General features: G+C 45.9%; 1 protein-coding gene across 1 annotated transcript in view; it reads left to right on the top strand.

The window, feature by feature from the left end:
- Window positions 1-12,088: 12,088 nt before the first annotated feature.
- The window catches only part of ADAMTS16 (ADAM metallopeptidase with thrombospondin type 1 motif 16), an 83,183-nt gene continuing 67,660 nt past the window's right edge, over window positions 12,089-27,611 (top strand). The window contains exons 1-3 of the mRNA XM_033154314.1: window positions 12,089-12,332; window positions 12,673-12,769; window positions 16,831-17,156. Of these exons, the coding sequence (XP_033010205.1) occupies window positions 12,273-12,332; window positions 12,673-12,769; window positions 16,831-17,156 (483 nt within the window). The 5' untranslated portion in view covers window positions 12,089-12,272. The remainder of the gene's footprint in view (window positions 12,333-12,672; window positions 12,770-16,830; window positions 17,157-27,611) is intronic.

The following is a 27,611-nucleotide window of genomic DNA, read 5'->3' as shown; positions in this document are numbered from 1 at the left end:
CTGCATAACTTTATTCCATAGATTCCCTGTTAAACCCATTATTTTATTTTCAGAGGAAAAGTTTAGAACCAGAATGTTTAATTTTCTTGAAAAGCTTCCAAACAGGGTCCTGAGAAGGAAGTCCCTAAGGAAATACTGTGGCTCATTCCCGCCCTAAAAAACAAAAACCCTGTATATTAGTTTATTTCAGACTGAAATTTAAAACATTTATTAGGGGACTGGAAAGTAAAGAAAGTTTCACGGGTCCCATAGACAATGAAAACTTATTCCATTGGATGTTCCATCTCTATCAGGCATAGGCAAGTTTTATGTCCTACCTCTACGAATCTTTCTCTGGATGTGTTGAGAGTGTGCACACCAAGAGTTGCAACATGACTTGCCATGTCTTGGGTGACCACAGCATGCCCCAAAATCCTTATCAATGGGCAGAGGTTCAATGAGAAGTGTGGAGGGGTCCCTGAAGAGTCTACTCAATGTGAAATGGGTGCCTCAGGGACTTGGTCAGAAATAGTTAGAGGGGAGTAGGATGGCAGGGCTCAGCCATGCTCAACAGTCTGAAGTGAACCACGGGACAAACCATTAGCCAGAACTGAAGCACAAAGCAGAGGGCAAGCTGGAGGAGCCAACCGGAAGTCAAAGCTGAACCAGAGAGTAAAACGACTTAGCTCAGAAAGGCCACCATGCTCAAGAAAAGCTGACCATGAACAGGAATCTCCAGAAGGAAAGTGGAGCTAGTCCAGGATCTGTAGCTACTTGACACGGAAGCCTGCCGCATGTACTTCAATGGTTCTCTACATGGGACACAGTCCCTGCAGGAGGTGATGCTTCCTGGCCTTCCCTAAATGGCACCACTGACCACAGCACTAGTCCATATGAAGGACACTGTAGCACAGTCAACTTGAGAAATTAGGTGTTTGGAGAGAGTTTATCGCCAGGGGACTGGATTCTAAGGAGCCGGTACATTTGTTACCATTTGTAAGATGAAGACCACACACACACACACACACACACACACACACACAGAGTTGTCCTAGGTAGATAAAAACAAGAATATGTTATGGCTATTTGGGTGCTAGAAAACTGCCCTGCCCCCTATGGTTTTCAGACTGTTTCTATCTCGTCAGGAGGAGCATTTGTGCTGGGTTTCACCACCCCACCCCCCCTTTCAATCCATGCAACTCACTGAACTGCTCTTAAACTACTCTTTCACCTTTGACACGGTAGTAAAAACTAGTTAACCATCCCAAGGGGTTTTGTTTTAACAGGTGAGGGAACGTGAGCATTGTGGCACTTTGCTTACGTGCAGCAGTCCAAACGAATAGAATCTTACTTGTTTTACGATATCATTCATGTGTAAATGCAAAGGCATATGACCGCCCTTTTGCTGAAACATGCTGGGAACTGAAGCATGATTGACAGGCTTGTAAGGGTGCAGGGCTCTGAAATGATGAGGAGAATTCCTCAACATCTTTCCAACCCTACGTAGAGTTCGGCTCGGACACACCTAAGCCTATTTACTTCACTGGGTTTAAACATCTCAAACTTTTTAAAAGATTGGGCTGGTGCAAGCCTAACCAAAATCTTGGGGATGAGGGAAGTGAAACAGATATCCATCTTATCAAGAGCTTACGCACACAGCATGGGAAGGCACCACTAGGGTGGTCATGATGCCTACTTCACAGAGGGTAGACTGGCATTTGAAGGGAAGTCAGAGAGGATAGACCTCTGCTCGAAGGTGTCCTTTATTTGAAAGGCTACCCAGTTGAAGTCTGGTTTAAAGATAAAGAATCCTAAGAAGGACGAACGGGGCCTTGAAAGTTGCCCATCCAGTTAGTACTTGCACAACAGACACACAGGTAACTGGGTCACAGTCTTCCCCACTATGGTAAGATATATTGTATTTCTATTTAAAGCATGGACACTGGTACCAGAGCCTGCAATAAACCCAGATGCCAACTTTGCTGTCACATAAACCCGGATAACACCATTACTGGTCCCAACATCAAACACACCATCTCAGGACTATTTAATTGCTCATCTTCCAACATTGTGTATGCAATCAAATGCCAACAGTGCCCTTCAGCTCTCTATATTGGACAAACAGGCCAAACCCTACGCCAAAGGATAAATGGACATAAATCTGATATCAGGAATCACAAGACAGAGAAACCAGTGGGAGAACACTTCAATCTCCCAGGACATTCTATAAAAGATCTCAAAGTAGCTGTCTTAATACAAAAAAATTTCAGAAATAGACTGGAAAGAGAAGTGGCTGAATTGCAACTAATCACCAAACTTAAAACCATGGAGAAACCTGGTTTGAACAAAGACATTGGATTCTTATCTCATTATACATAACAAAGCCATCTTTAGCCATCTCACCCCTTGCCTTTCCCTGCAAGACTAATTGCAGCCGTTTAGAGTCGTCAACAGGTTTTCCACACTTATCAGCCTATCACCCATTCCCACCACCCTTCTGAGTAATACCCCTCCCCACTCCCCCACTATATTTAAGGATCTGGTGACTTCTGTTTCAGTGTATCTGAAGAAGTGTGCATGCACACGAAAGCTCATACCAGGAACAAACTCAGTTGGTCTCTAAGGTGCTACTAGAAAGAATTTTCGATTTTATTTAAAGCATAGCAGTCATTTCCAAATTTGCCCATATACAGGTGAAACTCGAAAAATTAGAATATCGTGGAAAGGTTCATTTCTTTCAGTAATTCAACTTAAAAGGTGAAATTAATACATGAGATAGACTCATGACATGCAAAGCGAGATATGCCAAGCCTTTATTTGTTATAATTGTGATGATTATGGTGTACAGCTGATGAGAACCCCAAATTAACAATCACAACTTTGGGGTTTTCATCAGCTGTGCGCCATAATCATCACAATTATAACAAACAAAGGATTGACACATCTCGCTTTGCATGTCATGAGTCTATCTCATATATTAATCTCATATATTACATTCCAGTAGCTAATGAAAACAATTGCTTACATAAATGGACTTTTCCACGATATTCTAATTTTTTGAGTTTCACCTGTAGTGGTACCTCGGGTTAAGAACTTAATTTGTTCCTGAAACTGTTCTTAACCTGAGGTACCACTTTAGCTAATGGGGCCTCCCGCTGCCACCGCGCCGCCGCCACCACACAATTTCTGTTCTCATCCTGAGGTAAAGTTATTAACCCGAGGTACTACTTCCGGGTTAGCGGAGTCTGTAACCTGAAGCGTTTGTAACCCGAGGTACCACTGTATGCATATAAATTAGTACACTGAATATATATTTTTGCATAATTTGTGCCCCCCTTATGTCATCTTTTTTAAGCTAAGCAATTCCTCTTTTCCAGCAATGTGTAAGTGGCAACCCAAGCTCTCACTTGGACTACCTCCCAAAGTGACCTTGAGAGGCGTGAGACCTACTGCACACCACTCAGTCATACCAGATGTGTGAGGCCCTGTTCCACCATGGCTTCTTCTTACATTGTGTGGGATGCTTGCATATGATCTAAGACTTCTGAAAGGTCACCGGAAAGAGCTATACTGAAGCAGCTCTCTGGCCACTAATACGGTAGCGTTGGAAGAAGCTCTAAGTTAATGGTTGTCTCAATTCAACAGCCCTGTCAATAAGAGGTCTAGTGTTTTTCCCTTCTTCGGCTAAGCAAGCTTCTGTAGCCCTCTTCTGCATAAGGCAACAGCAAAGTGAGAAATAAACTTATTTTGTCTTCTTCCATCAGTCAACCAACACTATCACCAGAAACTTCTTCCATGAAGCAATTTGCTGAAGAAAGCAAGCACACACAGACTGCAAATGTTATCAAATGATCAGCCTTTCCTTGGAGATGAACGAGGAAACTCCCAATGATTTAAGCACAGGACCACACAGATGGTTGGGAGTGGTGTGAGATCAGTTACAAAGAAGGATAAGGCTATAAATTTCCCATGGCTATCGCACACAGTCTGCTACACCTGGCCTTTGCAGATGTCCTGGGAGATGGCGATCAGTTCTGCTGTTGGTAGAACTTGTTTCCTTATCTAAGGATTAAAAGAATTTGACCAACTGCAGGGAGAGAATGAGAGGGGGGGGAGCATGCAGAATGAGAGACAGAGCAGCTGCTGGATGAAGTTCAGTAGAGTAACTGTGTAACTGAGGTCAGAAATTGGCAACATGGTTTCAACCTAGGTCATTTTTGTGCACCATTTAGTGATGAAAGATGAGGAGCCCTCCTGCCAGCGCTGTTCTTTTAGAGCAAACACAGGAAAGTAGAGAGTGGAAGTGTAAAGCAGGCATGGCTGATGCCTGCAGTTGGCGAGGCTGGGATCTTTCCAGAGTCAAGACCTGTTAAGGGGCCCATCAAACCCCAATGCTGCCATTTTGCTTTCGCTCCAGATATGGCCCACACCAAGTGAGACGATGTACCTGAGTCTCCTGTCACAATAGAGTTCAGGGATTATTTCTATCCAGGTAGGGGCCTTCATAGGATGCACTGGCCTGGCTCACAATTAATGCTAAACCAAACCATGGCTATGTTACAGGTGGGTAGCCGTGTTGGTCTGCCATAGTCGAAACAAAATAGAAAATTCTTTCCAGTAGCACCTTAGAGACCAACTGAGTTTGTTCTTGGTATGAGCTTTCGTGTGCATGCATCTGGAGAAATGTGGTATCTGAAGAAGTGTGCATGCACACGAAAGCTCATGGCTATGTGTCAATGAGTGAGCTTGTAGCTACTCGTGGGGGAAAATCACGACTGCTTCACTCCTCCTCTGGTGGTGGTGGTGCTGATGCTGCTTAAACCTGGGCTCGTGGTCTCTTTCTCTCCACAGACAAACCGTAATTGGTAACCAAGGTTTGTCCTCAAGGTCCCGCTAATCGAGTACAGTCGTACCTTGGATCCTGATCGCCCAGAAACTCAGAAATTTTGGCTCCCAAATGCCGCAACCCCGAAAGTGATTGTTCTGGTTTGTGAACATTCTTTTGGAACCCGAATGTCCGACGGGGCTTCCATGGCTTCTGATTGGCTGCAGGAGCTTCCTGCAGCCAATCAGAAGCCACGATTTGGTTTTCGAACGTTTTGGAAGTCAAACTGACTTCTGGCAAGGATTCTGTTTGACTTCCAAGGTACGACTGTACCATGAAACACCAACCTGGTACCACTGCCTGGTATAAAGAACCCAGATATTCCAATCATGTAATCTCGGTGACTGCCCTTTGAGATAGAAGATGCATCCTTGATCCTATTTATAATCTAAATCCAGGTATAGAATGTGTCTTCAAAGCATCCTGTAGCAGCAGCCCAGTTGCCTTGTCGACATTTGCAAAGAACGAGCAAATCTCCTTGCACGTGACTGAAGAGCCCACACGCGGCTCTGTGTGTCTAACAACACTTATAAATGCTAGCTTTTAATGAGGTAAAGTTTGAAAGTCATTTTAGTCTGTGGTTTCTGCCAATGTAAAGACAAGGAAGTTACTCAGTTTCCACTCCATGATTTATTATGATCTATTTCTCCTTAACAGGTGAAAAAATCGACCTTGATGGTTAACCAAGCTGAAGACATACTTTTGTGAGACAGTATATATTGGCCCATAGCCAGATATAATCTTTAAAATATTACATTGGTTTCAAATCTAATCATGCCTAGTTGTCCAGGTCTGCATAAATGGTGGCCCATGAAGCCCAAAGCAGCCAACTTAAGATTGTAAAGTATGTTTGACAGTCACCCTAGTTGCTTGGCTAGATGGATGACTAAGGACAATGCAGCAATGGTAGTCAATTCCCATTAAGACCAGTGGGATTTACTTCCAAGGAAACATGCTTAGGACTCAGCTGTCATCCTTTCCCTGCCATCTGATGTCTTTTGAGTTCTAGAATTCCATTGGTATGGAGGAAAATGTTTCATTCTCCTCTTCGTCGTAAAAATATCCAGCGTTTCTAATGTAGCTGTGAGTGTCACTGCAGACCTTGAACCATTAAGGATGCCAAGGGTGTTGGAGCTTTGCCCAAGAACATCAGTCTTGAAGGCTGGATCCTAGCCTAGAGAACCAGCTGTGGCTAAGCTCCCACTGAGGTGTTTAATCTGTATCTGGGTTGTATCATTTCAGACTGCAGGTGGGATCTCATGTGATGAAATCCTGCATCATTGTTAAAAAAAAAATTCCATACATATAAAACTTAGCATGTCTGGGAGAAGGCTGTGATTCACAGTATACCTAGTGGTCCAGGCTAGCATAATTTGTGACTCACTTAGTAGATCACAATTTCATATTTTTTATGTAAGAAAGTAAGAGGGGGAAACGTTTTATTGTCTAGCCTACAGGACCTTTGCAATTTCCAATACAGAATCAACTTGAGAACAACCAAATATATATACCATATTTTTCGCTCCATAGGGTGCACCTCGTTTTTAGAGGAGGAAACAAGAAAAAAAAATCTGGTTTTCCTCCTCTAAAAGCCCTTTTTTTAAAGGATCAGCTAAAAGTTTTGCAGCTTTTTTTGCAAAGGGAAAAGCCCTGTTTTTTGAGGATCAGCTCAAAGTTTTGCAGCTTTTTTGCAAAGGGAAAAGCCCTGTTTTTTTGAGGACCAGCTAAAAGTTTTGCAGCTTTTTTGCAAAGGGAAAAGCCCTGTTTTTTGAGGATCAGCTAAAAGTTTTGCAGCTGTTTTGCAAAGGGAAAAGCCCTGTTCTTTTGAGGATCAGCTAAAAGTTTTGCAGCTTTTTTGCAAAGGGGGGAAGCAAAGCTCCTTTTGCAAAGGGGGAAAAGCAAAGAGGAAAAGCCCCGTTTTTATGGGGTTCAACTCACATTTCTGAAAAATCTTAAGGAAAGGGAGCCGTTTCTACTGTTTCCAGACAGATAATCTAATCAGCCAGTCACATGTAGCTGGGGAAACAAACTACCTCCCTTTGCAGCACATTCAACAATGGAGGCCTGGGCAAGGGGGCCCCCCCCCGGGGACTCTTATCTCTCTCCTGATCTCTTGTTGATCAGCTGCTGAGTGGGGTCCTTTCAACACCCCTTTTTCTCTTTGTAAAATAAAAAGCACAATCTGCTTTTGGCCCCTGGGCAATTCAGCTCCAGGGACCACCATTCGCTCCATAAGACGCACAGATATTTCCCCTTACTTTTCAGGAGGAAAAAGGTGCGTCTTCTGGAGCGAAAAATACGGTATATATAAATTCTGTGTACACCCAACATTTCACTTGGGGGGAAAATGAAACAAAATGATATTAAGCAAAATGTTTCCTGTGTGGAAACAGCTGTTCAGAAGAGGGGGGGGGTTGTTGTTGTTGTTCGGTCGTTCAGTCGTGTCCGACTCTTCGTGACCCCATGGACCAGAGCACGCCAGGCACGCCTATCCTTCACTGCCTCCCGCAGTTTGGCCAAACTCATGCTAGTCGCTTTGAGAACACTGTCCAACCATCTCATCCTCTGTCGTCCCCTTCTCCTTGTGCCCTCCATCTTTCCCAACATCAGGGTCTTTTCTAGGGGGGGGGGTTGGCAGGTGCCAATTCAAACAGCCTGAGAGAGAGAAAAGCTGCACCTGGAGAAAATCCCCCTTTTCACACGACTGCGAAAGGTGCAGCTCTACCCTTATTCACTTGGCTTCCAACCTTACAGTTGGTTCTGCCTCTGTTCTGTCACTTTGGCCTGAAGGCCGGGAGTAAATGATTCAGATTTCTCCACCTATACGCAGAACGTGGCCCCGAAGCTTTGGGGTGAGCATGGCAAACGCAGGCTGCGGGAACAGCTGCAAACAACCGAGTTAAGCATTTGGGCCTGAACCATTCCCAGCTCCCTCTTCTGGATGAGCTCCCACCCACCCACCCAACAAGGCAGCAAAATGCCATGCAATTTGTCACAGCACTGAAAGTTGTGTCATTCTCCTCCGCTTGCCAATTTTGCGAATACATTTGGTTTGGCCAGCTGGCAAGCAGAGAGTTTCGTCGCATGCATTTTCATGTTAGCATCAAGGCCTTTCTGCACCTAGACTCACTTTATTCATGCCTGCACAGAGTCAGAACCAGTCACAATAGTGGGAAATGACAGTGGAATAATCAAATTCTTAGTTGCCTGCATCAAATTTGTAAGCAACATGGGTAATCCTGGGGGTGGGGGTGGGAATACATGAATTGTTTTGATATTTTAAAATATTTATCATCTTATGGCTGCAATCCTATACACCAGGGATGTCCAAGTCCCAATAGACTGTGATCTACTCACAGTGTAAAAAACAACAACAACTGGCAGTGATCTACCCATTGTCATTGAATGGATCAAAGTTGTTGAGCTTTTTGGGGGAAGCCAAGGTGGCTGAGCTTTTTTAAGGAGCAAATGAATGAATGAAACTGAATATAAGAATGAATGGAACTGAATGAGTGTTGCGATATACACAGAACAAAATCAAAAGTTGATTATATAAAACACAGTTGAGGGTGCTGAGTTCCCAGTCTGATAGTGGAACTTAATCTGACGGCCCACTTTTTTTTGCTAGGAAGCAAAAGTTGCTGAACTTTTTTAGGAAAGGCAAAGTTCTTGAGCTTTCTTGGGGAAGCCACAGTTGTCAAGCTTTTTAAGGAGGCCAACGTTGTTGAGCGTTTTTGGGGAAGCTAAAGTTACTGAGCTTCTTTAGGGGGGAGTAGATCACTGAGGGGGCCAGAGATCTACCAGGAACACCCCCATGATCTACCAGTAGATCGCGATCTACTTGTTGGACGTGCCTGCTATACACCACAGGTGGGAAATTTAGGCTCAGACCCAAATCAGACCTCCAGACCATTCTGGCTGGTCCTTGGGATTCTCTCTTGGCTATACCTCCTCCTGGACCACATCTCTCACCACATCTTAAGAGCGGTGGACTCAAAATCTGGTGAACCGGGTTCGCGTCCCCACTCCTCCACATACAGCTGCTGGGTGACCTTGGGCTAGTCACACTTCTTTGAAGTCTCTCAGCCCCACTCACCTCACAGAGTGTTTGTTGTGGGGGAGGAAGGGAAAGGAGAATGTTAGCCGCTTTGAGACTCCTTCGGGTAGTGATAAAGTGGGATATCAAATCCAAACTTTTCTTCTTCTTCTTCTTCTTCTTCTTCTTCTTCTTCTTCTTCTTCTTTCACACCCTCCTTGAGTGGCACATCTGAAATGTGCCCTTGAGCTTTGATCAGTGGTGGACGAGTGCAGGTGGGGGCGGGGCTGGCACACAATCCAGGGGCATGGCACACCACCCACAGGGGCGTGGCGAGTGTCCTAGGGGCATGGCACGCCACCTGTGGGGACGTGGTGCCCAGTGCAGGCAGGGGGGGCAGCCGTGATGGCACCCTACCAGAATCGCGCTGCTGAGGGCGGTGCACTCCCCCCACACTCCTCTTCCTCCGCCACTGGCTCTGATAACTCTGATTGATGGCCTGGGTGGAAAAAAAGAGAAGGGTTTGTGACTGTGTGAAGAAACTAGCATTCTGTAGAAAGGCACACTTTTCATTCATTGCTCTGCCTGCTTTTCACACTGAGGTCCAGCTACCAGGGCCTTCTGGCTGTTCCCTCACTGTGAGAAGTGAGGTTACAGGGAACCAGGCAGAGGGCCTTCTCGGTGGTGGCGCCCGCCCGCCCTGTGGAACACCCTCCCATCAGATGTCAAGTAAATAAAAAACTAGCTGACTTTTAGAAGACATCCAAAGGCAGCCCTGGATACGGAAGTTTTTAATGTTTGAGGTTTTATCGCACCAGTCAAACCCTATAGATGGAACAACCTCCCTGCCAAACATGGGCATAGGCAAGAATTTTGTTGTTGGGCTTTTTTTTTGGTGGGGGGGGAGATCATGGGTAACCCCCCCCAAAAAAGAGGACATTACAGGGGGACATGTTTCTGCTGGGTAGCAGACCCTCAATTGAGTATTTTCAATGCTTTTCAATACTTTTTGTGGATTGGGGGGGCATCAGCTTCCCCCGTGGCTACACCCGCCCTGGCAAAGGACCTCTGCTGATGCACATGGGATCTGTGGGGGTGAATTCTCCCTCCCTCCTGTCCCATCATCATCTCAAGAGAGAACTGCTGCTTTGCTCTTATATTTCATTGTGCGTGGCTTAAGGTAAGGTTACCAGATTTTTTTCAATGAATCCGGGGACACAATCAATCAATCAATACTACATCTTTGGGACATTGATTCTGCAGTGATGGCAGTGGCAGAGGGGCGGCGGCCGCCTTGACCTCAACCGCCACGTTTCCCCTTCCTCCGAGGCTTCTATCTCCTTTCTCCAGGAGCCTGGGCAGCCCATGAGTTGTTGGTTCTTTGGTGGTGGTGGTGGGGAAGTGGTGTGCAGTGGGTGAGGCATGGAAGGCAGATAGGCAGCGTGAAGCCTCCATTTACAGCTGAGAGATCCCCGCCCCATTCCTGTTTGCACGCAAGTAGGAGTTTGGAGGCTGCTCCGATAGGCAGCATGAAGCCTCCCTTCACAGCTTAGTTGCTGGGGTCAGGGAAGGTGGAGGCAGCCCGGAAGCTGCATCTTAGAGCCCCTGCACCACCATCATATGGGGACTTCCGAGCAGCTCCTGAAGCCAGCCAGAGCCAACTGCTCCAGGCTGCTGAGACGGCCGCTGCTGCATTTCCCAGGGACATTAGATGAAATCCAGGGACATTCCAGGGATGGAATTTGTCTGGGGACTTATTTGCAAATCTGGGGACTGTCCCAGGGAAACGGGGACGTCTGGTAACCCTAATTTAAGGCACGCGGGGGAGGGGGGGGTTCACAGAGATCCTGCTTGGGCCTGTCTCCTAGGCAACCATGGGATGTCCTTCTCCAGTCCACAAGCATGCAGGGAATCTTTGCTTGCACACCTGCAGAGCAGATAAATGCTACTGAGGATCCTAGAAATTAGGGGAGATTTAGAAATGGGGCCCAAGTCCACCAGTTACAGAAACTGGTGTAGCATCACTGCAGTTAGGCTTGGTCTACCTCTGCAGCAGAATAAAGTGACAGACTCATGAGACAGGCAGATGGCAGACAGGATCATTGCCTGCAGGCAGGAGATGACCTCTCTGGAGATTTTCAATCTATATGTTTTGGGGTTTGTTTGTTTTTAAAGGATTCTTTGAGTAGAAAAGTATATCAGAAAGAAAGATTTAAAATTTTGGCAGTGTCCTTTGGTGTCAAATTTCAGCAGCGCTCTGTGCAATGCCCTGCATCTTGCACTCCATTGTAAATCAAAGTTGTGCCAAGGTGGCACACACACACACACACAGACCCAGGCAACTGAATCAATTGTGCTCCCCTAAATCTGCCTCTGTCCTAGTTTTACTGCTTTTTTTTAATGAGGAAAATTAATTTTTTTTTAAAAAAAAGTGACGTTCTCCACCTGCATACATAAATGGTAACTTCATTCTTTCACTGTTGAAATTTACCACTTCCTTCTCTCCCTCTCTCTCTGAGAGATGGGCAAAGAAGCACACTCTTTACCTGCTCAGGAGTACTTTCACCTATTGTTTTCCATATACAGTGCAGTACTGTATTGCAAAGTTAAACCCTGGCAGCAAAGCTGATCTCTCCGGGGAAAATGGGCATGGAATAATCCCTGGTTCCCTATGCGCTCTCTCTCTCTCTCTCTCTCTCTCTCTCTCTCTCACACACACACACACACACACACACACACACACACACAGTCATTCACATACACACTCACTTGTCTGCATAATTTGACCGGCCCCCGCCCGGCCCTCTTGCTCCGCGAGGACAAAGGCAGAGTCGGCGAGCTTGCGCGCAAAGTCCCACGCCCCTCCCCTCTCTCCTTTGCGGAGGGGCGTCCTTCGCCTCTACGTGGGGAGGAGGGGGGCGGCAGCAGCAGGTGCTGGGCGGGACAGGGAGAGCTGCCCCCACGGCAGAAGCCGGCCGGCTGCCCCCTCCCTTCCCTGCCCAACGGAGGCTGCTGCAGCCGCCGCCGGAGCGCAGCTGGGGCGCCTGGCCATGGAGAGCCGCACCTGGCGCGCCGCGCAGCCCCGACCTGTCGCCTCCTGCCTCGCCAGCGCAGCCTGCCGCCCCCGCCACTCCTCTCGACGAGGCACCTTTTAGCCGCTGGGCGTCCTCCTCCCGCAGCAGCCAAGTGAATGAGGGCTCCCCCGCTCATTCTTGCCATGCCTGCGCTTTAGGCTGCCGCTCCGGGGCATGCAGCTCTCTGCCACCCTGGCAGCGCGCTCCGCTTCCCTCTCCAAAACAGGAGCCAGGCGTTTGGCGTCCGGGCTGCTCCGTCGCTAGGGGTGGTTTGCGGAGCTCCGCTTGGCGGGAGAGGATGCCGTCCAGCAGCCTGGCGGGGCTGTGGCTTTGGCTGCTCTTCGAAGCGCAGCTCAAGGTAGGTTCCCCCAGAACGGCTGTCCTCTCTTTTTCTCTCTTACAAATTGCAGTGAAGCCAATATTCGGTGATCTCCACGGCAGGACCATCCCAAAAACAGTATTTGAAAAAACCCTCCAATGCTGATTACATTGTTATTGATTGATTGATTGCATTAAGAAGGACTTTGAAATATAGAGTGTCCATAAAGAAATTCTGCTCCTTCTAACTTTCCCCCATTTGCCTATACTTCTTAAATCTTTGTATATATCCAGCCAGAAGGGTGGGGTATAAATAATAGCATTGTTGTTGTTGTTGTTGTTGTCTTGTTGTTGTTATTGCCACCCCCTCCCTTTTCCAGGGTGCACCTGTGACATGTGCAGGTCAAGCAGCCACTGGGAGCCCAGATCTCCTTCCCTCTTTGCACTCTGAGTTGTTGGAGTTCACAGACAACAGCGGTAAGTGAGCAGAGTAGATCCTATATTGTATTAACCCTTGTGATTGGTTATATTAGCATAATAGCCTGTAAGGGAGTTGACTGGTGTCTAATGGAAATGATCTCTTTGGCTTCCTTTATAATTCTCTGCATATGCTCAGGAGCTCTTCTGAAATGGGGCTTGTAAAGCCTGATGCCTGTTTACTCAAAAGTCAATGAGTTTCCATGTATTGAGGGAGACTTGCTTCCAAATAAGAGTGCATAGAATTGCAGTTGCACGGTGAAATCCTGTGCATGCCTCCCGTGAAGTAAGCCCCATTGAGTTCAATGGGACCTTTGTCTAGGTAGGTGTGCATAGGGTTTTGTTTGGAGTGGTTGATTGAGGTTCTGCCCATATTGATAGGATTAATAACTCATGTACCTGGTTGCTAATGTTTAGATTCTGTGGCTGTCCAATGCAGGTCTACTGGCTACGGGTCCAAGGCTACAGGTCCAATGAAGGTCTACTGAGAAATAAGCCCCACTGAGCCCAATAGCTTAATTCCAAAAACATACGCTTACGACTGGGCTGTAAACAAAACCTGCTGCTTTCTATCAATGAATAGTGAAAACTCTTTGATTAATATGTTGATATCTGGAATAGCAGAGATTGTGAAACACGGGCTATACTTGATGCATTGCCTTTGATCGGCGTTAATGGATTTCCACAGGCACATAAACGTGTATGCTATTTTAGCATGGCTTTCTTAAATTAAACTGATATATTTGTAACTGGCTTTCTTCCCGTCTGGAGTGGCTGCTGCCCTGCAACATAAGACCTAAGAATAATAACTTAATGGGTGAGGAAATCACATCCACACACATTCAAGCTAATGAGTAACTGTTGCCCTCAGTGAGGTCTTACTACATGGTGATAGGAGCCCAGAATGAAAGGTCTGCCCAATTGCTGAGTTGCTCCACTCAAAATATTGTGGGATGCAGAATCTGCACCCTTTCCCCACGATTGTGACCAGAGGAAGTTCAGCATTTCTTTATTAGGCTTATAAAACTTCCAGATGCAAAATACCCTACTGGAACTATCCTGTTCTGTAATAGTGTCAGAAAGCAACGTGAATAAAGCATAATTGTTTTTAACTACTCACCTGGTTGGCATAGGCGATTAGGAAAGTCACCCAGGTGAGTGAGCAGGCTGTCTGAAGATGGGTGGAGTGTTTGTCCCTTCCTCTGACAAGTCACCTATGTTTCTGTGCAGGGGGTGGGGGCACTCTTCATAGAAACCCAACAGAGGTGTGAAGTGCTTGACCCCTTCCTTCAGCATCACAGTTTGTTAACTATGCTGGGAGGCTTCCTCCCTCCTCCCCCCCCCCCCGCTGCCACCATGGAGGAGTCATGCAGGCTCCCAGGGAAGGCACAGATTGCCTCTACCATTCTCTGGCAGCCTCGTGGGTTTCCCCACTGGATGATGCTCACGAAGCAAATGTCGTTCCCTCCCATCCAGCAGAGACACCAAAAGGGACCAGCAGCAGATGGAAAGAACTGCCAGACTGGCGTCTTTCTGTTGCTAGACATGGAGCAAGTGAGCCTCGTGCATGCCTAACATGGAATCATAGAATTGGAAGGGACCCTGAGGGTCATCTAGTCCAACCCCCTGCAATGCATGAATCTTTTTGCCCAACGTGGGGCTCGAACCCATGACCCTGAGATTTAGAGTCTCACGCTCTACCAACTGAGCTATCTGGATCAGGGTGTTAATCGGGTACTTGGGCTTATTCACACACACCATGCTTCTGTTTATATTCATGCAACGACAGCACAACCCTTTGTCTATGTAAGTCTCAATGAGTTGAATAGGTATTTCCCCAGGTAACCATGCATAAATGTAGCTTTTAGGCTGGATGCATGAGGAGCAAGCCCTCTTCTTGCAATCTCAGCAATCGGCGAGGAGGCAGGGAGCTTGCCATCCAGCCCACTGCCACCACCAAACACTCCAAACAAGCAAGTCTTTTTTAAAAAAAAATGTTGCAGGGCTGTGACTTTTGAGAGCCAATTTACAAGTCTGTATTAAAAGAAGGAAAACACCAGGGGGTGCTGAATAGTGAACATTAATAGCCTGAAACATTCAGTGAAGGTCTCCCTGGAATTCAAGTGGAACTTTCTCGTTAAGTTTATCAGGACTTTTATTTGAGATGCTCTCAAGATAGCATTTAAACAGCTTTGGGGAAACCGCTATCCTTTGTAGGTTGGAACTAGATGGATTAAACACATGGCACCTGGCAAAGATGGAGCCGTTGTGTACATAATTCTCCCCTTCCCCTCTGTTGCATCTAGTAAGGATTATCTGGGCCCTAAACACAACAAGATTACTCACATCCTCACTGCTACTAGAATAAGTTATGTGTTCTCATCATCCACCCTTGAAATGCAGCGTAAATGCTAGGTCTGTAATCACTAGGAAAATGCATCTGCTTAAAAAAAAATTGTGATAATGGATTAATGGATCATAGAATTGTAGAGTTGGAAGGGACCCCAAGGGTCATCTAGCCCAAGCCCCTGCTATGCAGGAATGCAAAACTGCTATAAGAGCCAGTGTGGTGTAGTGGTTAAGAGCGGTAGACTCGTAATCTGGTGAACCGGGTTCGCGTCCCCGCTCCTCCACATGCAGCTGCTGGGTGACCTTGGGCTAGTCACACTTCTTTGAAGTCTCTCAGCCCCACTCACCTCACAGAGTGTTTGTTGTGGGGGAGGAAGGGAAAGGAGAATGTTAGCCGCTTTGAGACTCCTTCGGGTAGTGAAAAGCGGGATATCAAATCCAAACTCTTCTCTTCTTCTTCTATGTACACAAAACTCCCATTTACTGCAGAGGTGGGACACTGGAGCCAGCCCACAACCCCCTGGGCCAGTTTTGATAGGCCCACCTGTCAATCACTTGATGTCACAGTAAAATCAAACCACTGCAGGCAAATGATGAGCAGCTGATTGTAAAGCATTCTGCATTCCCAACGAGCAGCTCTCTGGTGGAGCCAAACCCAGCAGCACTGTCAGGGCAGTCAGCAAGCCTCCTTGCAGAGAAACCGCCTTCCTATTGTTCCTTTGGAGCAACATCCTTACCTGCCCCTAGCATGTGACACATGTGATGTCAGGTGTGGATGCAGCTGGTCATGGTTTGGGGGGGTGGCCTTAGGGGCCAAATTTAGACTCATGCTGGATTTAATTACAGGTAGGTAGTCGTGTTGGTCTGCCATAGTCAAAACAAAATAAAATAAAATAAAATAAATTCCTTCCAGTAGCACCTTAGAGACCAACTAAGGAAGTGTGCATGCACATGAAAGCTCATACTAAGAACAAACTTAGTTGGTCTCTAAGGTGCTACTGGCTGGATTTAATGAAACCCATTGATCAGAAGTTTTCCCCACCCCTGATTTGAGGTCTCTCTTGCCCCTTCTGCACTCTACATTTAAATCAGCAACACACCAACAGTCAAGTCTCACCTCAGAGAATCCTAACTGTAGTTTGTTGTGGGTGCTGAGAGTTCTTAAAGGGACCCTTGACCATTAGGTCCAGTCACGGATGACTGTGGGGTTGCAGCGCTCATCTCGCTTTACTGGCCTAGGGAGCCAGCATACAGCTTCCGGGTCATGTGGCCAGCATGACAAAGCCGCTTCTGGTGAACCAGAGCAGCGCACGGAAATGCTGTTTACCTTCCCGCCTGGAGCGGTACTTATTTATCTACCTGCACTTTGACATGCTTTTGAACTGCTAGGTTGGCAGGAGCAGGGACCGAGCAGCGGGAGCTCACCCTGTCACAGGGATTCGAACCGCCAAACTTCTGATCGGCAAGCCCTAGGCTCTGTGGTTTAACCCACAGCATCACCCGCGTCCTTGAGAGTTCTTAGGAGACCCCTATTTCCTTTCATAGAGTTACCCAGAGTGATTTAACAATCAAGCCCTCCTCCCAGGGGACATTTTCAGTAGCCAGGTTGCAACAGGAAATCTGTGTGTACAAATGCATGCAAACACTTGCATTTGCACCTGCCGCCATCCATGCTGATGAAGGTTCTGACTCTATGCATTGACTGCTTACAGAATATGTTATTGTGACAGCATATGAAGTAGACCAAAATGGGGATTATGTAAGTCATGGAGTTGCACACCATGAAAGGAGGAAGAGAGAAGCATCAGAGGGAGAAACTGACTCGCTGCACCTCCATTTCCATGGATTTGGCCACGACTTCCAGCTTGACCTTAAGACTTCAGATTTTCTCGTGGCACCTGGATTTACAATACAGACACTGGGCAAGGGGAGAACCAAGTCAATACACACATACCCAGCAGAAGACTTTTGCTTTTATCAAGGGGTCTTGCGATTGCACAAAAACTCATCTGTAGCACTTTCAACATGTGGAGGCTTGGTAAGTAAAGATGCAACAAGCTGAGGGGGGGGAAATTAAATGCAAAATGTTGCAGCTATTGTTACAATGAAATTCGGGATGGATGTGCAGGTAAAACATCTGTGGAAGCTTCAAAAGGAGGAGACTTTGTGTTGTTGTTTTTTAAAATATGTTTTTATGTATGAAACATTTTACAAGAAAAATGTACCGGCAAACATACATTTTACTGCCACATGTATTGCATAGGTATGTGGTTGAGTGTGTGAGAAATATATATACAAAAACAAGCATATACATATATATATATGCATAATTTTGCAGACGCTATCATTCCACCCACCTACCTCTGTTCACGGGGAGCATTTATTGTAAGAATGTCAGAGCGCCGCTCCCAGTAGACAATAGGTAGTGCCTCATCACAATTCTGGATTTGCATAATGCCAGGGTCATGAAAAGGGAGCAAAAGTGAAGGCAGGTTTTAAAATGGCAGTGGCCATAGAACTGGAGCAAGAAGGGAGAACCACTGAGAGGGTGAAAATTGGGGTTTTAAACAGTAGATTTTGAGTAGACCAAGCAGGGGGTGACACTGAGGCAGCGATGTGGCAATTTAAAACAAGGTTTGAGAACAGTGAAAAGGGAATTTGTAAAACCTGTTAGCTTCTGTGTTGTACCTGCCTCTGCTATTTCTTTTCGTTAAAACAGGTGCTTAATCGATCAATTTTATTTCAGCTTTAAGCTCATAGAAAAACAAAGGGAAATACAAGGCAAATACACACACGCTGTTTGATTTAAAATTGGTAACAATAAAATACTTATTAAGCATGTAAAATTAGATAAATATTATAAGGAGATTTCAGCTCCTAAACAGCAGCCCATTACGTCTCTTGTATGTAAAAACGGAAGTTAAAAATTTCGCCATTTGTAAAGTTACAAACTGATCTGTATCTTGCAATAAGAAAGTAAGTTGGAAATCTGCCGGGTGCCCAGACAATTTGTGAATTAATGGTAACAATAAATTCTTCTGGACAGCACAGTATAAAGGGCATATAGACACTATATGATGAAGTGTTTCAATCGTTCTATGATCACAAGAACATAAAACCGAAACTTGACCTTTAGAGAATCTATGAAAAAAGGGAATTCGAAGGGAAAACATTATAACGCGCTTTGATAAAAGCAAAACGATGACTGGCAATAGAGAGAGATGATAGGTAAGATGGCACATGAGTTGGCGGAACGACGCCCAACTGTCGTGGGGAGCATGACCCCCCACCAAGCATAAGATTACGCTGCCATTCTATATCATCCAATCTTTGATTTATATTTTTTTTTCCTATGGCAAAGTCATAATTCAAAACTTCAGTGGGCGAAATTCCAATAGATAAAAGTTTAGCATGAATCTTACTGGTCCGGGGGCTGCTAAACTCATCACGCCAAAGGCACTGGTTTAGATGGTAATTAGGTAATCTAAGCCAAAGTGTTAGCCAATAGCTAAAGACACATTTCCACAGAAGTGTCTCTAGGGAAGGCATCCTCAATTCAACACGGATAGCCGCATTACTCACACAGGAAGGGATTTCCAAGAGACAACGTAAAAATTGGTTTTGAATAATCTCGAGAGGGATTTGTCAAAGCAGCCCAAAGTGGAGCCGCAGGTGCTTAAAAAAAACACAGCTCCCCAGTAGCCTTCCATCCCTGCTTCACTCAAACCTCTGCTGTTGTTTAAAACTGCCATTTTTCTCTCAGTATCTTTCCATCCCTGCTTCACTCATTCAGCCTGGTGTGTCACAAGTTGTGCAAACGTGGTATATGCATGTACAGTACATCGAAACAGGTAATCCAGGGAGCCATTATTGGTTGTGGCTCCCTTTGTCTTCAGGCAGTTTTAAATACATGCTTGCTGCTCCATCATGTTGGAAGTGCCCCTTAGAGTAGAATATTGGCTAAGGGTGGGATTCAGTGTTACACCATGATGAACATTTCATTTGTGCAAGCATTTCAGCTTAGCAGACAGAGCAACCCCCTCGTGCGCGCCCCATACACTGTTCTGAACATTCTCTAATTGAAGGGGGCACATGGGAGCAGCCCCATTGCTCAAGCAAAAGTCCTTGCATATGCCTTGTTGAGTGAATCCCACCCCACGTGGGATGAATATCTGTACGTAAATACTGAAAGTTCAGTGAAGCTGGCATTAATTCTCTACAGAGATGATTTCACTGAATATATTTTGCTGTTGAATAATTTGATGTTCATCAAGAGTGCCAGGGATGATGTTATCTTCTCTTGTTTGACCTAAAGGCGCATCTCCACCCAAAGGCGGTTTCTGTAACTTCATAAATCTATTTTTCTACTCAGAGATGTTCAGGTTTTAGCTAAAAACTTACTGAAGTGCTGCACTTAGTCAGATCCTGTTACATGTCCTCTATCACATGTTCACGTGAATACACACGTGGAGAATTGCTGTTGGTCAGAGTTCTAATTCAGGTGGACTGTTTACCTGACTCTGTATAAGGCAGTATTCACACATGCAAAAGCAGGTTGTGCTCTTTTTTTTACAAAGAGAGAAGGGGGTGTTGAAAGGAAGCCGCTGAACAGCTGTTCAGCAAGTGATCTGGAGAGAGATAAGGCTCCCTTTCCAGCCCCACCCCCTTGCCCAGGCCTCCATTGTTGAATGCAGAGGGAGCTGTTTGTTTCCCCAGTGACATGTGACTGACTGGCTGATTAGATTATCTGTCTGGAAACTGTAGAAATGGCTGTGGGACTAGAAGCTGCAGAACTGTGAGTTGAACCCCATAAAAATGGGGCTTTTCCTCTTTGAAAAAGAAGCTGCACCACTTTCAGCTGATCCTCAAAAAAAGCAGGGCTTTCCCCCTTCCCTCCTCTAGAAACTAGGTGTGTCTTATGTTCAGGTGAGTCTTATGGAGCGAAAAATGTGGCAATTCATTTTGCAAAGCTTACATTAAAGCCTGCCGACATCATGTTGGGATGTGCAGTTGTGGAGGTAACCATCAAATAATGTGTTTGGGATGACTAAAGTATCTCCACATACTCATGGGCAAATTTTGTTTGTCAGCCACTGCTTTCCAGTCACTGGGAGCTGTAAAACAGTCAGCTGAAAACTACTCTTGCTTGAGTTGAGTACAGAAGACTGAATTACTAAGAGGGATTTAAGGATGCACAAGCATCCCTTCGTTTACTTTGAAGGATCTTCCTCAGAGGGATCTTTTGTGAAGCTCTAACTGGGCAAATGCAAAACCCTTCCAGGTGACACTAGGCCTGCCCCTGTGCTTGACATGTTAAAACCCAGGCTGAAGATGTTCCTATTTGTCCAGGCACTTGGATCATGAACTGCCTTGCATTCAGAGTGTGGCCCTGTAGATATTTCTCACTGCTGTTTTACTATATTTTTATGTTTGATTTAGTGACCCTGTGCTGCTAAGTGGCCTATGCTCAGGAATGCAGGAAGGAGAGGATATTAAAAAAAATAAACTAATTAAATGATCAGGCAGAGGGCCTTCTCGGTAGTGGCACCCGCCCTGTGGAACGCGCAGAGAAAAACAACTACCAGACTTTCAGAAGACATCTGAAAGCAGCCCTGTTTAGGGAAGCTTTTAATGTTTAATAGATTGTTGTATCTTAACATTCTGTTGGAAGCATAGCTGTCAACTTTTCCCTTTGCTTGTGAGGAATCCTATTCGGAATAAGGGAATTTCCCTTTAAAAAAGGAAAAAAGTTGACAGCTATGGTTGGAAGCCGCCCAGAGTGGCTGGGGAAACCCAGTCAGATGTGCGGGATATAAATAATAAATTATTATTATAACTAGCTAAATAAATAAAACAGTCATTGTCACTGGAACTCCTGTTTGTTGTCTCTGCCACCTTCCCCCCCCCCCCATCCTCCCAACTTACCCAGAGTAGAAGAAGGGGCCCCCATTGATGACAGAGGTTGTCTCAGCTCCCCTGCAGAGCTTCTTTTCCCACCAAAGAGTGAACTCGGACCACACATCACAGCATCCCTGGTGGGAAGATGATGCTATTCCTGTCTATTTCCACCAGCCCAGTCCTCCATCTGCTGTAACTGATATGAACAGCATCACTTTCCCTTAGGGATGATGTGACATGTATTCTCCGTGCTCTCCTCAGGGAGAAAATGCGCTGTGGGTTAAACCACAGAGTCTAGGGCTTGCCGATCAGAAGGTCGGCGGTTCGAATCCCTGCGACGGGGTGAGCTCCCGTTGCTCGGTCCCAGCTCCTGCCCACCTAGCAGTTCAAAAGCACGTCAAAGTGCAAGTAGATAAATAGGGACCGCTCCAGCGGGAAGGTAAACGGCGTTTCCGTGCGCTGCTCTGGTTTGCCAGAAGTGGCTTTGTCATGCTGGCCACATGACCCGGAAGCTGTCTGCGGACAAACGCCGGCTCCCTTGGCCTATAGAGCGAGATGAGCGCCGCAACCCCAGAGTCAGACACGACTGGACCTAATGGTCAGGGGTCCCTTTACCTTTTAAGAGCTGGATCTAATTCTAATTTCTGCTGCACTCACAGCCACTCCTGTCTCCTTCCGCCCTGAGGTACGGTAAGTTGGGAGCATCCTTGGATGGGAACAGATGGGGAAGCCGTGGCTGCAGAAAAAGTGGAGGCCAGTGGTTTTGTGGGTCAAGCAATCCTTTAAAAGGGTGCTGCTTGACCTCTGCCACCTCATGAGTAGACCTCTGGACACCCCTTGAGATCCATCTGCTGTAACAGCAGAGTCAAGATCCTGGTGGATGCAAGAGATTTTTCTCTTCAAAATGTTTTGTGAACAAGTCACAGTGAGCTGCTCTTGGTTCTGGGCCAGGCTGTAAAAGACTCTGCACAATGAGGATGCAATGGTGGCATCCAGGTTTGTCGTCTTTGCTGCCTTTACTGCCACTAGATTGATGAGCTTCTCCTAGTTTGAGTAAAAGGACTGTTCCCTTAGCGGTAGCTAACCTTTGATGGCACAGCCATATGTAATAACAACAACAACAATAATAATAATTTATTTGTACCCCGCCCATCTGGCTGGGTTTTCCCAGCCACTCTGGGCGGCTTCCAACAGATATTAGGATACATTAAAATGTCACAGATTAAAAACTTCCCTGAACAGGGCTGCCTTCAGATGTCTTCTGAATGTAAGGTAGTTGTTTATCTCTTTGACATGAGATGGGAGGGCGTTCCACAGGGCGGGCGCCACTACCGAGAAGGCCCTTTGCCTGGTTCCCTGTAGCTTTGCTTCTCGCAGTGAGGGAACCGCCAGAAGGCCCTCGGCGCTGGATCTCAGTGTCCGGGCTGAATGATGGGGGTGGAGACGCTCCTTCAGGTATACAGGACCGAGGCCGTTTAGGGCTTTAAAGGTCAGCACCAACACTTTGAATGTGTGCAAGTCATCACTTGATGCTTGAGTCAACACATTTTGCACACCACCTAAATATATAGGTAGCTGTGCAGGACCATATAAGAGGAAAAAATGAAGAGCAGCACTAGTGTAACACCTTCCAAAAATTACCAAGTATTAAGCAAGCTTGCAAATTGCACAGAGAGAGAAAAATGTTGCATTGAAAAGTTGGGAAATTAATTGTTAGCAATGAAAGCTGCTCTCTTTTTGAAATTATTTGGATCCTCTCTAGCACTGAGCAAAACACACACTTCCTTGATGTATTCAGCACTTAACATTTGGACCTCTAAAAAGCAGTAATTATATACTGTTGTGTTGTTTATTATGCTCATGAACTACTCCAGTGGTCAGGTGGCTATGGCATCCGCCTTTATGCCCAACTCCCCAAACTATAACCTACCTTTTTTATCTTGCATATCTGGGTTAGTTTGCTTCCAGCAGTCATTCGTGATATTCTCTCATCTTGCTGTGATTATGGATGGGCTGAACCCTTTGGATCCACTCTGAAAAGCTTTGGATCCACTCTGAAAAGCTTTGGATCCACTCTGAAAAGCTTTGACGAAACTAGTAGTAAATTCGTTCCAATTCACTCAAACTTACCTTTTGCCCCACTCTTTCTGGGCACAGGTCTGTGCTGGGTTTTTTTTTTCCCCCACCCCAGAACTTTCCCCACAAAAAGCATTGGCAGGATTATTGTAATAACCTGCAGTTTTATAAGAGTATATATTTAAAGTAGATGAGCAAATTAAGTTAATTGAGATATGCAGAAAATATTTTTTAAAGAAATTAAAGGAACCGCAGAAAGAGGGGGAAGGAAGTCAAGTTTTGAAATGTTAAAATGATTGTAAAGTTATTGAAATGTATAAAACTGAAAATCATAAATAAAAATATATATATATATAAGAACTTTCCCCCACAAAAACCCGCTTTTTAAAGCTGAAGCGCAACAAACGGCAAGTCGAGTTTTCTGCGAATTGCCATTTGCTCCAATTCAGCAGGAAAGAGCAGGTTTTGGCAGGGAAGGCTTGGGGGGCGGAGAGAGAGAGAAAGAGAAAGAGAAAGAGAAAGAGAAAGAGAAAGAGAAAGAGAGAGCTTTTACACGAAGCTTTAAAGCATCGACTGTGCCTGTAAAGTGTGGATAAGCCCTTGGTGTGTCATTGTAGGAATGTAGGAAGCCCTTTGTCCATTCTCAAAATTGTTCCAGATGAAGTATGGGTTTCAGGCCCAAATACCAGTTAGGTATTCCTGATTTAGTCCCCCCCACCCACCCACCCCAAGATATGAGATATTCTACTTTTACCCTGATTTCCTCCATGCTACCATGCTTTGGGAATTTTATTTTTTTTAAATGCTAGTAAGTACAGCATGCTGCAATCCTTTGTGCGGTGTTTTGTAAGTTGATATGACAACACAATAACACATAGGAGGTGTTCCTTCAGAGGTAGCCTTTGGAGACCCAGAGATCTACTACATGCTTGACCCAGAGGGCAAATGAGCCCTTGGCCTTATAGTAGGAAATATATAATCATAGCGGTGGAAAAGACTATTAGCTCACCCAGCCTCTGGCTTTGCCAAATTAGAATTGTTTCCTTTGGTAGGATTTCTAGTGCTGTGACGAATTCCATTTTAGAATCTCTGTATGAATTGGTTGCTGGTTGGTTTCCCTGGTGCTTAATATTAAATGCAAAGCTGCCAGGTTGCCCCAGAGTTTGAGCCCCCCCCCCCCTGCGCGCATTGCATGCACGTGAGGTTACTCATGTCGCACATTGTGTGCATAGCTGTCAACTTTTCCCTTTCCTTGCAAGGAATCCTATTCGGAATAATGGAATTTCCCTTTAAAAAAAAAAGGAAATAGTTGACAGCTATGATTGTGTGCGTGGCATTTGGAGGAGACTGAGCGTTCTAGAGGAGCTGCCCACTGAAGCTGGCACATGTGATGTGTGACATCATGAGCATGTGACTCGGGCCAGGCCCCTTCAACATTGAGAGGGCCTGGCCCCCTTCCAACAAATATTGAGGGGGGGGCAATAACACCTCGCGCGCCCCCCCACCCAAGCTGGCACACCTGATTAAATGGATTGGTGCAGCATACTGTTAGGTAAAGGTAAAGGTGATGTTTGGAAAGATTAAGGGCACAAGGAGAAGGGGACGACAGAGGATGAGATGGTTGGACAGTGTTCTCGAAGCGACTAGCATGAGTTTGGCCAAACCGTGGGAGACAGTGAAAGATAGGCGTGCCTGGCATGCTCTGGTCCATGGGGTCATGAAGAGTCGGACACAACTGAACAAACAACAAAAGGTACCCTTGACCGTTAGGTCCAGTCGCGGACGACTCTGGGGTTGCGGTGCTCATCTCGTGTTACTGGCTGAGGGAGCCGGCGTACAGCTTCCAGGTCATGTGGCCAGCATGACAAAGCCGCTTCTGGTAAACCAGAGCAGCGCATGGAAATGGTACCTATTTATCTACTTGCACTTCCTGCCAGAGTGGTACCTATTTATCTACTTGCACTTGATGTGCTTTCGAACTGCTAGGTTGGCAGGAGCAGGTGCCGAGCAACGGGAGCTCACCCCGTTGCGGGGATTCGAACCACCGACCTTCTGATCAGCAAGCCCTAGGCTCTGTGGTTTAACCCACAGCGCCACCCATGTCCCGTTATCATATTGTTAGGAAGTGTTTTGTGGCATACTTTTTAAAAAAAAATAGAGTAAATGCTATCTCTCTTAGGACAGAACTATACATGCAGCAACAACAGCCTTGCATCCAGTGTTGGGTTCTCCCAAGCATGTAATATACAGGCATCCACCCATTTACATGGGGGTTACACTCTGGGCCCCTGCACACATAAGGGGAATTACCCCACTTTAATAGGGAGGGTGTGGGGGGAGGGTAGGGAAGGAAGCTGTCCTTTGATCAGGGCCACTGCCCAGCATGGCTTCTCTCGCTCACTTCCGGGCAGCAGCCCCAAGTGAAGGAAGGCTAATCTATTTATTTCTTTATTTTGTGGTGACCAGCAGTTGCACACAAGTGGGATGTGTGTAAGTGTGTGGGGTGTGTGCATGCCTGTACTACAGTCTATCCCCATGACCTCACGTTGTTCTGCTAAGCTTCTTCTACACACCTCCATACACTTCAAGATTTCTTTTTTTTTATAAGGATTTTTTGATTTTTACAACAAACAAATAAAACACCCACATTAACCCAACACCTAACTAAAAATAGACAAATACATATACACCAATAATTCTTCTTCTTATATCATCAAAAAAAGATCTTGGTCGAATCTTGGCACAGACTTCCCCTGCCTTTTCACCTTCGGTTCTAATACCAAATATTACTTTAATAACATCATATAAAGAATTAACATCTAATCTTGTTTTATAACATGCAAAAATTTAACAAAACTAGCTTAACAAAAATTTAATCATATTATAACTTCATATTAGTTCCACACAACATTCTAATTCTTAACACATTGTTCTCAATATAAATCACAACTAATATCCTCTTTCTCTTAACTGCTGTTAATAACAAAAATTTAAATATCTCTTTTCTTAGTCAAAGCTTAAAATCTTGACACGCCGGTTTCAGGTTACCATAGTTTATCTTTTTTCCTTTTTACCCTTAATACAGTTCACCCTATCCCCCTTCTGTCCATTTTCTTTAGTCGTCTTACTCCAGAGCCGCTCCTCGAAGTGTCATTTTTCCTTACAAGTCCACAGGTCCAGACAAAAACCAAAACAGTCCTTGCATAGAGCATCAGGGTACGCATATCCTCTTCTTCCAGCTTCTCCGATTCACCATACCATTCCTCTTTTATTTGTAGACATAATTTTTTCACCGACGCTCCCGGGCTCTCACCTCGAGAGTTAGATATAACAATTCTCCCCGTCCTGGGTCTGCCACCCCCGAAGGACGTTTCATTTTTCCAGAGTCGCCAGACCATTCCATCCTGTTCTTCGATCATCCCCTTCAGTTCCATGCCAAGGCTCCCTTCCACTGCAGCCATTTCTTGTAAAGTCTCCTCTGTGGGATATATCTTTTCTGACATATCCCGGTTCAATATCTCCAATTTTCGGTTGAGCAGTTCCAGTCTCAATATAATAATCCTTTGTTCATCACTCATCTCACAGTTCGTCACTAGATCGAAAACAAAACCCAGCATGGCAGAAGCGGGCATAGGTGTCAGATTACAGTTTCGATTTTCAAGCTCTCCATCTTAATGCCAGTAACTTTCCACTCAATCACAATCTTTCGCAGCCATTTTCCCTGTATCCAGGGTGCAAGAACCACAGATTTTAAAAAGAGATATTATCCACAGATTTATTCCCCGGAGGGAGATCAAAGAAGTCTCACTTGTCAAAATTCAAGTACTTTGTAGCCATCACTGTAACAGCAGTCTCTTAAACTGGTTACTTTCTATCCCCTGAAGGGAGGGAAGCAGGCTTCCTTTCCAAATGTCACCCGGGTCGTTAGAAAAGTACAAAATCGAGTCCAGTCAACTCCTCACGGCCACCGGGTTTCTTTAATTCCAAACTTGACAGGTAGAACATTGACGCTCGTTGCGGGGGCGACTGCCGCTCCACGTCCCGGTTGGGGCATGTCCCCTAAAGCCCGGCTCCGTTGTCCCTTCACCCCCACTCCCCCTTTACAGGGGGAGCGAGGGAAGGGTTCAGAGCCATAGTGGGCACAGCCGGGGAGCCCAGGGTGCGGGACGCTCTTCCCGCACCCCACCGGAGCCCCGCTTTGCGGTAGCGGGGCTCCAACCCCCGGGACGGACTGGGTCGCCTCGCAGCCGAGGCAACCCACGACCTCTCCGCGATGGCGTCGCCGCCGGAAGTCCGTACACTTCAAGATTTCTCCGGTGAAAATAGGGGGATCCCATTCCATAATGATAATTTTACAATTTATGACCCACACATTGTGCTGGGTTGCCCCAGCCACTCTGGACAGCTTCCAACATAAAATTAACCCTTCCCTATATAGGATTGCCTTCAGGTAGCTCGGGGAGGGGAGTCTGATAACTCCACACCCTCCAACATTTCTACCAATGAAAACAGGGATGTC

This window comes from Lacerta agilis, chromosome 7 (assembly GCF_009819535.1).
Source record: "Lacerta agilis isolate rLacAgi1 chromosome 7, rLacAgi1.pri, whole genome shotgun sequence".
NCBI classification, from domain to species: Eukaryota; Metazoa; Chordata; class Lepidosauria; order Squamata; family Lacertidae; genus Lacerta; species Lacerta agilis.
Note: the sequence above shows the minus strand (reverse complement) of the source record. Positions and strands in the feature narration are given on the sequence as shown.